The sequence below is a fragment of the Furipterus horrens genome, unplaced genomic scaffold, assembly GCF_987537825.1.
Source record: "Furipterus horrens unplaced genomic scaffold, mFurHor1.1.pri manual_scaffold_5, whole genome shotgun sequence".
Taxonomy (NCBI): Eukaryota; Metazoa; Chordata; class Mammalia; order Chiroptera; family Furipteridae; genus Furipterus; species Furipterus horrens.
The window spans coordinates 59,635,083-59,649,374 of NW_028327175.1; the positions used below are offsets into that span (position 1 = coordinate 59,635,083).

Genomic DNA, 14,292 nt, shown 5'->3' on the forward strand with positions numbered 1-14,292 from the left:
CCTGGGCCTCACTGTTCAAGGCGATGCTGCGGCTGCTCCCCAGCGCCAGAGTCGCGCACGCCAGGGGCTTGATTGGAGTCGCGCCCACCAGGGGCTTGATTGCCTCCAGGCTTTTTCGCCGCCCCGCCCCGCCGCTCCGCAAACAGCTTTGCCTTCTTTAACTCTTACCTGCCCAAATGGCACCGCTGGTTTATAACTTCATATGTTGGGCTTCCGTGTAGCTTTATTTTCTGGAATTTCTAGTTATCCTTTGTTTTGAAGTAGTTGTATTCCTCTCTGGTTGTAGAGGGAGACCTAGCGTGTCCGTCTAAGCCTCCATCTTGGCCGGAAGTCTACACTTTAATTTTTATCAAAAGAGAATTAGCTTGATAGAGTGGAAGGAGTTGAAGTGGGGAGGACACTAAGTAGGGGCAAAGCCTTAGCAAACTGTATAACCACTAACCTCTTTACTAAATAAGGACATGCATGGCTGATAGCAGGCTCCATGACTGGGGCCAGACTGTTTCTTTAGGCCTTCCCTTTATGTGACAGGGAAGTCCTACTGTGCATGATGGGAACAGAGTAACAGATTATTTTTGCTTTTTTTTTAAGCAAACAACTCACAGATTCCCTTTTGGCCATGGAAATGGAGTTATCATCTTTTGTGCTCTTCATGTAAGATTGCACTATGGAATTACTGAAATAATTTCCCACTTCCTTACAACAGCAGGGTCATCTCTACAAAAGATTGACAATGAGGATTTAAACTGCTGTAATTTTTTACTCTATTTTCCCAGTTATTGTTTTATTTTCATTTCCTTTTTGCTTTGATTTGCTTTTATTTTTAGGAATAGCATATACTAAGGTCAAAATATAATCAAACACTAGAGAAATATTAAATGAAAAGGGCATCTGTTTCTTCCTGTTTCACACACTCTCCTCCCTCTGCTCTACTCTAAACCCCGCTTCCAAAGGTAAACATTGTTAATGATTTCCTGTGTCTCCCTCCAGAAATATTCCACAGGTATACAAGTATTTATAAATGTATAAACAAAGACATGTATATATCGTTGTCTATATGTGTATATATATATATAGTATATGTATATCTTTTTATATGGTGTGTGTATATATATATATATATATGTATTTTGTGTGTATACATATAAATTTACCACATACAGATAAACTTTTTTCCCTATTTTATGATAGTTATTCCATAATTTATTTTTCTAGTCTCCTATTAATGAATGCTGGTTGGTTATTTCCAGTTATTTTTGTGATTTCATACTATGTTTCCTTAAACATTCTTGTACTCTGAATATTTGTTTCCTTATGCACTATCCATAGAATAAATTCCTAGAATTTATGCCTTTACTATTAGCACCTACGTAAAATATGCTACCAGATGGAGTGCCAGACCATGAGTTAATTCATGAAAGAAATTAATCCAAGTAAATTGTTTGAGATATTACTATATAAGTAAACAGAAACGTAATTTTGTCTGTATATTCATGTGGCCAAGTTTTATGATCATTTCCTGTCACCAAGTTAAATCATATAGCAATCTGCTTCACTTAAGAACAATATCCAAACCTTGAATTGTCCTTGCAATCTGTCCATCTCATGCCTAGGGACACAGCTTACTCAAAAGGACAATGTTTTATTTTGAAACGAAAGCTTACTTGAAGAACATATTTTCTAAATGGTAGGATAAAGTAAGAAATCATTTTACAATTGTACTTGAGCATTCACATCTTGTGCCTTAATTTCTCCACATAATAAGGCTGTGAAGAAGTAGATACTTAGTGCCAGAGCGTAACAGCAGAAAGAGAAATGCCAAAATTAGCCATGTTTTTCCTTTATCATTGATTTAATTTGGGGGGACATCAAAGGTATTAGAACAAACTGGTGATTACCAAGATAAAAGTGACATACGCAGGAAATACTGAATTCTCTAATCCTCAAAAAACCTTGTAGTTTATGTCATGCAAAAGTTGTTAAGAGAGGGGATAACTGGATCAAGGACATGCGGTAACATTTCTTAGTCTGTCCTCTGAAATGAACAACTAAGAACATATGGTAATGACACAATTAATAGCATCCATGATCTTTGACTAAACTTGATGCTATAAATCTGTCCAAGGTTTCTGGTGACACAATTAATAACCAAATATTAAATGGCAGGCTAGATACTAATCTTATCTTACATACCATGAAAATTTATGGAGTCCAAGCAGCCTATTTTTAACTGAAGATAAAGAAAAGGCATTTCTATTTTATATTTTACTAATATACTAATATGTCTTATGTTGTTATATATTATGTGGGTAAACTAATCAATTTGTGTTTATGGAGCCTATGAAAGAATAATTATGACCTATGATAATCAAACAGATAACAAGGTATGTTTTTGATTTTTTTATGTGAGTACTTGGAAAATAGTAATAGCGTTCACTGAAAACATTACTATAAAAATAAACAGACATTTCCATATAGTAATGTAAGTACATATGTTTTTAGACACACAGGCTTTTAGTTTATTCCTATCTATATGTGACCTGAGTTATATCTGGATATTTTTGCTAGTCGGTTTGCATCTTAATCAGAATCAGTTTAAATTCTAACAGCTTCACTAATTCTGGGAAATATACTTTTCCCATTCTCAGTTTACTCCTGTGTTTAAGAAAAATCATAATAAAAGTTAAAAGCTATCTTGATGAAATGAGATATAGCTTAATGTGGAGTCTACATTTAACCCAGTTAGTAAATATTGGTTCCATTCTTTCTCTCTTAAACTGTCTCATTTAACATTTTAAAGTTTCCACCAGTTAACTTTACCCTCTTGATTAGGAATTCAATGAAATAAATGAAAATTATTAATCTTCATAAAATTCTTTTTAAAAAGTAGTATATAAATGAATGAATTCATTAACTCAACCAAATTATGAAATTATTATTAAATTAAAATTGTCAACTCAAATTGTATACATCTTAATTTATTTGATGGTTCTTAATAAAGATTATATGCAAATCATTTTATTTGTTACTATGAGATATATAAAAATTAATGTACCACAGATCAGTTATGTTTCAGCCATTTATATTTGTATAACTTTTATAAATTTTTATTTAGTGTTAGCAAAAAAAAAGAGAGAAAGAGGGAGAAAGAAAGGTTTGTCTCCATACTTATACCAGGAAAATGCATCTCCACTGGTATAGTCATATAAAGTGAGTGAGGGGAATGAAGACAAAAATAATAACCTCATGCAAATATTAATATTGTCAATATTTGTATGAATTTCTATAGAAATAAATCTTAAATGTAATCAATCTTCAATGTGCTTTAGACTTGTGTTCCACTCCCAATTTTATAACCAATAAGAATACTTTTTTAAAAACTGTTTTCTTTTTTTTTCACTGCCTCAGTTTCCTCATCTCTCAAACAGAGGAATGGTCAGATAATCTGGAAGACTGTTATCACTGCTAAAATTCATACTCTGTGCATCCATGCCATTAGTGTTTTTATTTAAGGAATCATGATTTCTACAATAATTTAATCATAAAGTATGAGCCAGAAAATTGTTAATAACTTACACTATAACCTCTCCTTTTACCAAAGAAGAAAATTGAGAGCCAGAGGATTCAAGTGTTATTGATCAAAAGAATGTGGCATATCCATGCAGAACCATGTCAAAAACGCAAATCATGTCACCGCTCACAATGTCTTCAAATTTTTATAAGTATTTTAGAAATTGTAATTTACCTAAAAATTTATATTTTGAGTGTGCATGCCTTAACAAGTCTTCCTTTCCTGGTGTCTATGAATTATGTTTATGACAGAAAAGTCCTAAAAATATCAGGTAGTTTTCCTAAAATTTAAAATTTATTAAAATTGCCTTTTAATTAAGTTCTCTCAAGTTACAGTCACCCAAGTAATCTGGAAGTGCTGGTGTGGAAAGTGTGCAAATTTGAATACATTATTCTTCATGATCAGCAATGACAAAAATAAGAAGGTGGTCATTCAAATATACAAATGATTAGAGTTGCCATTAAAGATCTCTATGGTAACATCACTGATTTTTCAACATACCACAGAAACTTTTTACAGTTACCTCTTTCAAGATGGCTAATTTGATTGTTTCCAATGCTGAAAATACTTTTTAATCTTTTTAGGATAACTTTCAGGGCCTACATCACATTAGTGCTGAGAAACTTTGTATCTGTGTTTATAAATTATAATCAAGTTGGTTATATTTGGGGATAATAACATTTTGTCTACAAAATTTTCAAAGCTTAGAAATAGAAATGTAAATAGAGACCTAGATATTGAAATTTTCAGTTCCATTTAGTCTTTAGCAGGAAAAAATGTAAGCTAGGCAGTAGGTGGTAAGCTATGCCCAATGCATGTGAAGCATGCTCGCTGAGATTGACACCCTCTCACTTGTAATGATAAGTTTTGTTATTTCTAATATTGGTTAAACACACAGACACTAAGGCACACAGATCACATATGCTATATACCTAGCAACGTAAAATTATTATGCAAACATAATGATCTCTTAATACTGTTACCTTAGTTTTCAAAGGAAGAACCATGATTATAGGGAAAGCAATATAGTCAAATGCTCCACTATTGTCTTTTTGTTTACATACTGGCAATATCTGGAGCTTTTAATCCAGTCTCAGTCAAGGTATTTTTGTTGTTGTTGGTTTGTTTGTTTTTTTGAACAGTGAAGGAAAACTATGTTGAGTTAGTGTAAGCAAACATTCAAATCATAAAAGGAATAATAAGTATACAGGATGACTCATTGAACTCCAGAACTGTAAACACAGTTGGACCTCACAAAGGACCATGAGCATGAATGAAAGGCTCTGTCTGTTCCTCTCTGAAACACACTTTCTGCCTTCACTGTGTTTTGTCTACCCTCCACCACTAAAGTTCGTATGTCCTCTCTTCTCAGTTGACCAACTTAGACTATCACCAACTTTTAAGGAGTTTGATGATAGACAGTTGGCCTGGCCTTCGTCAGGCTCCTCCCTTAGATCGAAGCAGCTGTGGAGAGAGGAGCCAGGGTCATGAGCCCACCTTGAATGTGATGGGTCAAAGGGGCAGTGGAGGGAGAGGAAGTAGGAGTGGGGATGCAGGATTCAAAGAAGGAGAGTACATTACCTAGGCATTTCCCAAAATGTACCTACTATACTCTATTAAAATAGTTTAAAATTCAAGTAAAACTTAGTCAAAAACAAGTCTTATGTTTGGGCCATATATTTTTTAGAATAATTAAAAGTTGTTTCATTACATAGTTTTTCTATTTTATAGCAAAAAATAAAATAAAATAAAATAAAAGTCATATAGTGAGAAATACTGTCCTTACAGTATACCTCAGTGATTGGATTGGTTTTAGAAGGAAAGGGTTTTTTTTTTTTTTTAATTGACAAAATCTTATGACTCTTTTAGGTTGTCTTGCTTAACTGAGTATTTAAGAATTCAGCAATGGTGTGCCTTGAGGTCTTTGGAGCTGAAGCATTGCATGTATAAATCTAACAAACAATTACACTTGTCTCAGTCTTATCTGAGTCTGTGGTAAAGGTCAGACAACTGCTGAAAGGTTCAGTGGTTTTAACTGATGGAACTAATGTCCATCTCTGTAAAAGCAGACATTTTGGAAGTGTCCTGATCTTTATCATGATGGATCAACTTAGAAGACGTTAACCGATCTGTATTCTCTTTCCAGATTCTTCCACCAACTGCACCACTAAAATGCCATGTTATCTGAATACATGCAAATATCTATTTAAAATAAATAATTAGTACTTTTCTTTTGGAGGAGGGCCAACCATCCTTATTTTGCATGAAAACAGGCAGTATGGATCACCTCAGCATGAGGTGTTTGATACAATCTCGCTTATTTATGTCCACATTCCTATACTAATTATAGAAAAAGTGGGGGGGAATTCTGTAGTAGCTAATAATTTTTAAAAAGAAGTTAGAATAGAATTATATAAGCAACAATATATAACATGCTTCATAATTACAAACAGAAGCAGATGTGCATCAAGATATGGAGTGCTGACAAGAAATAAATTTCAGAGACAAAAATCTCCAAGTAACCAAACATTTTTATCCTTTCTTAGTTTAGTCCAATCAGTAATAATTCCTCAAGACTAATTTTGTTCACATGTAATCTTACTTGGAAGCCTCAGCAAAGAACCTCTGAAAGTTTTCCCACTAGCATTCGGCATGCTTATTTTTCACATAGAAAAGGTTTCCATTGTATCCCTGCTTACTGTTGGTCTTCCACGGTTTATCTCTTGTGTTTCACACTATCTGACATCCTAATAAGAGATTTTAAGAGAGGTGGCTATGTGCTCAGCATTTCATCTGTAATATCTCATTTACTCTTGATAACAATTGTACACATGAGGAAAATGAAGCTCTAGGATTATTGTTATTTGTCCAAGATTATCCTGCTAGTGTGTGTGTGTGTGTGTGTGTGTGTGTGTAATTCATCTGTACTCATACCTTTTCTACTATATGAAATTGAGAAAATGAATTTATCCAGTGGATAAGAATTATGTGAAGTATGTATGGCATGACATTCACTGTTATTTTTGTACTAAATTGAACATAAGTGTTCCTCATGCACAGAGAATGCTAGAAGGCAGAATATAGATTATAAGTTCTAGATTTGGCTTAGATAAACACTAGATTTGGGTTTGGGGCCAATAATATTTCCAGGCCTCAGTTTCTTTATTCTATCCATTTCATGTGTCCCCTCATCCCCCCAGTCTCTATAAATTTGTTGCTTTTATATGTTTATCTTACATAAAAAATAACAGATATTAAATATGATATAAATACAATATAAAATAAATGTTTCCCTTAATTATTTTTTTCACATCTTTGGAAACTGAAATTCAGGAAAGTTAATACCTCCCCGAACTGTTTCACTACTACATCCCTAGTGCCCAGACTGATCCCAGAAATTTAGTAAACAAGCAATGTTTCATAAGTGAATGAACGAAAGGAAAGAGTATAAATTAAGAAGGAAAAAGGGCCACAAAACCTACCCCATCACAGTACCCAATTACAGAACAAGCACAGAGGATTATGACTGAGATTAAATCAAGGCAAATTAAGAAAAATTTATAGTGCAATGTATTAACTGTTTCACAATGTTTCTAGAGTTTTGAGTTATCCTGAATTTCTTGGGTCTATAAAAGAATGAATGTATGAACTAACTTAAAACTCTCGTCGGCAGCCGTCTGTCTCGAGAGACGATGGTGTAGCTTCTTAAGAGTCTATCTGCACCGCCGAGAATGGCTGTGCAGTCCGATTCGGGAGTGACACAGTATCTGTCTCCTCCCGTGTTGAATCGACATCTTGCGATGACGCTGGAGTGTCCTCTCCAGTGAAGCTGAAGCTACAGAGCCTGGGCAGGGTGATATGGAGGGTCTGCTGTTGCCCAAGCAGCAGATCCCCCCTCTCTTCACAGCTGAAGGGTCCAAGGGAAAGACGGAGTCAATACAGCTTGGGTTCAGGTGCGCCGCAGGAGTTGCCAGTGTTGACTACAACGTCAAACCGCCTTAGGGACTCTGGCTCCGGATTTTCTGTCGGGGTTTACTCCCTTAGCCTTTCCCCTGAAGAGGTATGCCACAAGGCAGCGGAGGTTTTTTGGAGTCAGAGTTTTCCTTCTCTGATGTGCCCTGACTGGAAGATCGAACCAGCGACACTTAGCTCGCAGGCCGACGCTCAATCCACTGAGCCAAATAATTAAGTAATTAATACTTAATTATTAAGTATATCCTAGCCTTTTTGCTAACTCTTGATGCTTAAGCCAGGTAAATTTGTGTCGTGTGTCATTAGATCAGAGCCTGTTCATTTTATGTTCTTTTTCCTTTCTTAGTCCGTGAATTTCTGGTACGTACTGGTGATGAATGATGAACACACAGAGAGGCGATACCTGCTGTTTTTCCTTCTGAGTTGGGGACTTCCAGCTTTTGTGGTGGTTCTCCTCATAGTGATTTTGAGAGGAATCTATCATCAGAGCATGCCACAAATCTATGGACTCATCCACGGTGACCTGTAAGTATGTCTAGGCAGAATACTTTGCCTTTAGCCTTTATGTGCCCAGACAGCTTTATTAGTCTTTTCACAATCTTATGAACACAATATTACCTATCTCACAGGTTATTGCAGAGATAAAAATTAGTTAACAGACATGAAAAATCTTTGAAAGTAAAAAGCACTATTTAAGTAAAAGTCATTTTAATATTATTATTGCCTTTAATCAATTGATTGTCCATTATATACTTAATAAATACTTGTCAGTGTATGCAAATATACCTAATATGTGGGCAATCACAGACACATGTCCCACACCACATTCAACGAATGGAGATTACTCATGTAATACACACCTATTGATACCATTTATAGTAATTTGTCTTTCTATCATAGAGATTCAATGACATTCCTTCAAACAGATTAGAGTATTATAATGTATTTTTACCACATAAAATTCTAAGAGCCTAATTGTCTAGAAAAGAATGATCATGTCTTTTAAGAATTATGTTATAACCTTTTACTGCCCCTGGCTTTAATTTAAATCTTGGGCTGCCAAGATTAATTTCAGAAATTTCTGCATCATTTTTTGTCAAATACAAAATAACCATGAGAGAAGCCCTGGTAGCTGGCAGCCCATTCCTTTCATGAACTCCTGCATGAGAGAGGACTTATTTGATGGCCATTTTAACATTCCAGATGTACCCACCCAGCCTTGATGAGTGGGGCCTGACAAAAGCGATGTTAATTTGAAGAAGCTCTCTGTTGGTGTTTCTAAGTGAATTTTTTAAAATGTTTTCAATTATAGTTTACATTTAGTGTTGTTTTGTATTAGTTTCAGGTGTATAGAAGAGTGGTTCGGCAATCATATACTCTACAAAGCATACCCCAGATATTTCCAGTACCCACTTAGCACCATACATATACAAGCATTACAATATTATTGATATTATTCTCTGTGCTGTTCTTTACATCCCCATGAGTATTTTGTAACTGCCAATCTGTACTTCTCAATTCCTTCACCTTTCCACCCAGACCCCAACCCCCCTCCCATCATCAACCATCAGTTTTTACTGTATATCTATGAGTCTGTTTCTGTTTTGTTTGTTCATTTATATTGTTCTTTAGAGTTCACATATAAGTGTATGCCCTGGCTGGTTTGGCTCAGTGGATTGAGCGTCGGCCTGCGAGCTAAGTGTCGCTGGTTCGATCTTCCAGTCAGGGTACATCAGAGAAGGAAAACTCTGACTCCAAAAAACCTCCGCTGCCTTGCGGCATACCTCTTCAGGGGAAAGGCTAAGGGAGTAAACCCCGACAGAAAATCCGGAGCCGGAGTCCCTAAGGCGGTTTGACGTTGTAGTCAACACCGGCAACTCCTGCGGCGCACCTGAAGCCAAGCTGTATTGACTCCGTCTTTCCCTTGGACCCTTCAGCTGCGAAGAGAGGGGGGGTCTGCTGCATGGGCAACAGCAGACCCTCCATATCACCCTGCCCAGGCTCTGTAGCTTCGGCTTCGCTGGAGAGGACACTCCAGCGTCATCGCAAGATGTCGATTCAACGCGGGAGGAGACAGATACCGTGTCACTCCCGAGTCGGACTGCACAACCATTCTCGGCGGTGCAGATAGACTCTTAAGAAGCCACATCATCATCTCTCGAGACGGACGGCTGCCGCCGCCGCCGCCGCCGACGACGACATATAAGTGAGATTATATGGTATTTGTCTTTCTTTGAACAACTTATTTCACTTAGCATAATACCTTCTAGGTCCATCCATGCTGTTGTAAATGGTAAGATTTCATTCTTTTTTATGGCTAAGTAATATTCAGTTGTGTATATGTACCACAACATTTTTGTCTTCTCCTCTGTTAGTTGGCTTCCATATCTTGGCTATTGTAATAATGTTTAGGTTACATGTATGTATTCTTTTGAATTAGTGTTTTCGATTTCTTTGGATAAATACCCAGAAGTGGAATTGATAGGTCATAAAGTAGTTACATTTTTAATTTTTTGAGGATCTCCATACTGTTTTCCACAATGGCTTAACCAATCTGCATTCCCGCAAACAGTCCACCAGGGTTCCATTTTTTCACATCCTCACCAGTACTTCTTGTTTGTAGATTTATTAATGATAACCATTCTGACAAGTATAAGGTGATATCTCATTGTGGTTTTAATTTGCATTTCTCTGATGTTTAGTGATGTTGATCATCTTTATATGTCTATCGGTCCTCTTTGGAGAAGTATCTATTCAGGTCCTTTGCCCATTTCTTATTTGGATTGTTTTGAATTCCATCAATTTCTACACTCATCTTCTAATGTTATTACTGTTACTGCCTGGGTTTTATCTTTTTTTTTTCTTACTCTGTGTCAGGAACTAAACACTTATTTTATTTACTTTTTAAAAATTTCCCCAGCTTTATTGACATGCAATTGATATATATCACTGTGTAGGTTTAAAGTGTTCAGTGTAATTATTTGGTTCATGTATTAATTGTGAAATGGTAACCACAATAGGATTTATAGTTTTCTATCTTAAAAATGCCTTTATTTGGTTTAGGTAGCAGTGTTTTACTTGCTTTAAAGATAGACTTTAGAAGTTTTTCTTCCTTTTTTACAGAACATTGAAATCTTCTGTAGAAATTGGTCTTAAATCAAATGGGAACAATTTTGGTGGTCTGTGTTCACCTCAGAGTCCTCCATTTCATGCAGATTTTCAGATTTATTTGCATGGAAGACTGCAAATCTTCATCATGTCTTTATGACATACCACAAACATGAAATTCTGTTCTACACAAGAGATCACACCATACTGTCCTGGTTTGCTGATGTCAACAACGCATGACAAAGTTCCTCATTAGCTGTGGATAATGAAGAAAAGCCATATTATAGCCTTAAAATGTGTCTAGCATACATTTGTCAGTATTCAGGGTAATTTGAATAATAATTTACAAGGGTTTTTGTATTCTATAGCTGTGTCCACATGGCAGTATAATAATTAAAACACACTAGCAAAACATTTAAGTAGGAAACATTGCTTTTAGAAGACAAAGATGAGAATTTCCTATTCACAGCTTAACATTCTAAGTTAATAAGCCCTGGGGTCATTTTACTGTCTTAATTACCAGAGAAATTCATAGATACATTACCTCCATCACTCCTTCTGTCCATAAAGCACTCATTGCACACTATTTCTATAGAATGCTAGAGGAACCAATTCCACCATGTCTTGTTTTGAATAAAAATTATACATTATTTAACTCTCATTCAAGTTCCACCTCAGGTATCCTTCTGTGTAAAGAAGATAACATAATCATCATCAAGTAGCATCATTTAGTAAAAAAGAATATTTACTTACTTGTTCTGTCCAACTAACGTTTGTAAATAAGCACTCATGGCCAGATGCAACTCTGACTCTTATTTTCAATATTCAAGCAAACAACTCTTAAGTAAATGTGTCTACAACACCCAGGTACTGAAATGTAGGGAACTACAAAAAAGGGTACTTCAGCAAACTCATTGTACTAGATATATTTGGGAATGAGACTATAAAATTTTCCTTTATCGGAGTTGAGCTGAAAGAAGAAGGGCTTTGGAGATGGAGAGACAAGGAGTTAATGCTGCCTCTGCCATGTTCCAGCTGTGTGACACTGAGCAGGTTACTCTCCGAGAGCCTGAAGTTCTCCGTCTGTGGAATAGGTATAACACTTGTGTCATAGGATTGTGATGTGGACTGAGTGAGATGGTGTGTGTAGAGAAAATGCATGTGCAGTACCTGGCAAGAGGAAGGGTCAGTTATGAGAGCCTCACATACGGGCCGGCCGGTGCATGTGTGTCTCATATGTAACCTATCAGACAGGCCTGGCTAAGCTTATTAACCTTATAAATTCCTGAAGGGCAGCTTACCATTTTACTACCTACAGTTATTTTGAAACTATCACTTAAATTATTTCTAACTTTGCTTTTGCATCTTCGACATTAGGATTGCAAGCCACACACTCTTTATTTCTGTAACTAACACTTATCAACATAAGTTAGAATTTGTTTTATTTTTGTCATGAGCGAGGGGAAAATATGCTTTTAAAGCTTGCAGTCTTCTATACTGGCTATTATCTTATTTAGTTCGGGCTGATATAGCAGAATGCCTGGGTGGCTTAAATAATAAACATTTATGTCTTACAGTCCTGGAAGCTGGAAACTCAGATCAGAGTGCCAGCATGGTCAGGTCCTTGGTGAGGGCCCTCTGGCTGGTTATATCCTCACCTGGCCCTCCTTGGTGTGTGCACAGAGAGGGAGAGAGCCTGTGTTTCCTCCTATTGTTGGGAGGGGTTTAATCCTATCGCAAGACCTGGACTCAGGACCTAATGTGACAATAGTCACCTCCCAAAGACCTCACCTCCAAACATATCACATTGGGGGCTAGGGGATCAATGTAAGAATTTTTTTGGTGACATATAAATGTTCACTCCATAACAGATATTTTTAAAATTAACAATTAATAGATTAAAATAAATTAAATTTGAATACAAAATGAAAGGTTAAGTATTTATTTATATAATTTTAATTGTTGTTCTATTACAGTTGTCCCTATTTTCGCGTGTTGTTCTCCACTGCCCCGCCCATCCCCCCACTCTCACAGTCAGTTCCCACCCTGTTGTCCATGTCATGGTCATTTATACCTGATGCTTAATTAGACCTTTCCCCTCCTTTCCTCCTTCCTCCCCCTCCCCTCTGGTCACTGTCAATCTGTTCCTTGTTTCTGTGTCTCTGGTTCTATTTTGTTCTTCTGTTTGTTTTGTTCATTAGGTTCCTCTTATAGGTGAGATCATATGGTATTTGCCTTTCACTGCCTGGATCATTTCACTTAGCCTAAGTATTCATTCATTTAATTCCAGGGAGTCATTTTTGGTGAGGACATGAGTTCTGAAAAATTGTAGAACTTCAGTTCCATTTATGTTGAAAGATGAACTATATCCTTTCCTCTTCAGAAACTAAATTTATTCTAAAATTATTCTCAGAATAGTGTCATATAAATATTTTTATTTATGATGACGTTATTGGTGTCAGTATGAGCTTTTTCCATGTTTAATACTTATGATAATAATAGGATTATAATATATAACCTTATCCCAAAGCTATTTAGTATATTTTCTTTTCTATGTACACATGTACACACACATGCTCACCAACAGACACATACGTAAACAAAAACAGGATACCATATGCACTATTTTGCAATTTAATTTTATTTATTGGACAATTTTCTATGTCAGTATTTATCAATCACATTTTGTACTATTATGTTATACTGTATTAATACTTTCTTGGTGGACCTCAGGACTATTTTCAGTTTTTCTCGTTAACATTGTGAAAAATGTCTCTATATAGGTATTTTGTTCACCTGTGTTAGTATTTTCCATAGGATGAATTTTGAGCAAAGGAATGGCTTGTTCAAAGGACACATATAATTTTTTAGTTTAAAATATATTACCAAAGTGTTTTCCAAAATGGACACACCTATTTACACTCAAATGAAAAATTATGACAGAGACCGTTACTCCATATTCTTCACCACTCTGGGCATCATAAGCTTTTTGTTTTTCTTTTTTTCAGTGTTTAACAGTATGAAATGGATGCATGGATAGATAGGTAGGTCGATAGATAGATAGATAGATAGATAGATAGATAGATAGATAGAAGGATGGATAGACAGACACACATATATGTAGTTACTAGAATTTTCATTTCTTTCATTATTAGTTATGATTTAATAGCTTCATTTATTATGTGCCAGACATTATACTAAGCACGTGGTCTCATTTATCCTCATGCAATCTCATGAATTTGACTATCTTTGTGAAGGTTTATCTAGCATTTATCTTTTTTTATCCCTTTCTTTTTATTTATCCTCACCCGAGGACATTTTTTCATTGCTTTAGACAGAGAGAAAAGGAGACAGTGAGAAAGAGAAAGAGAGACAGTGAGAGAGAGACAGAGACAGAGACATTGATGTGAGAGAAATATTGATTGGTTGCTTTTTCATATGTGTCCCGATCCCAAACAGGGATCCAACCCGCAGCCTGGGTATGTGCCCTGACCAGGAATTGAATCTGTGACCTTTCCATCATGGGACAATACTTCAACCAACAGAGCCACACTGGTCTGGGCTTAGCATTTTTATTTCTGTTGTGAATCATTTTTTCCTTTTTCTGCATTAATTTTTCTGATTGATCATGTTTTCCAATC

General features: G+C 35.9%; 1 protein-coding gene across 1 annotated transcript in view; it reads left to right on the plus strand.

The window, feature by feature from the left end:
• ADGRV1 (adhesion G protein-coupled receptor V1) overlaps positions 1-14,292 on the plus strand; it is a gene marked incomplete at its 5' end in the record, with an annotated part of 466,202 nt that overhangs the window by 307,942 nt on the left and 143,968 nt on the right. Inside the window, one exon of the mRNA XM_090278998.1 lies at positions 7,890-8,068. Within this exon, the coding sequence (XP_090135124.1) occupies positions 7,890-8,068 (179 nt within the window). The remainder of the gene's footprint in view (positions 1-7,889; positions 8,069-14,292) is intronic.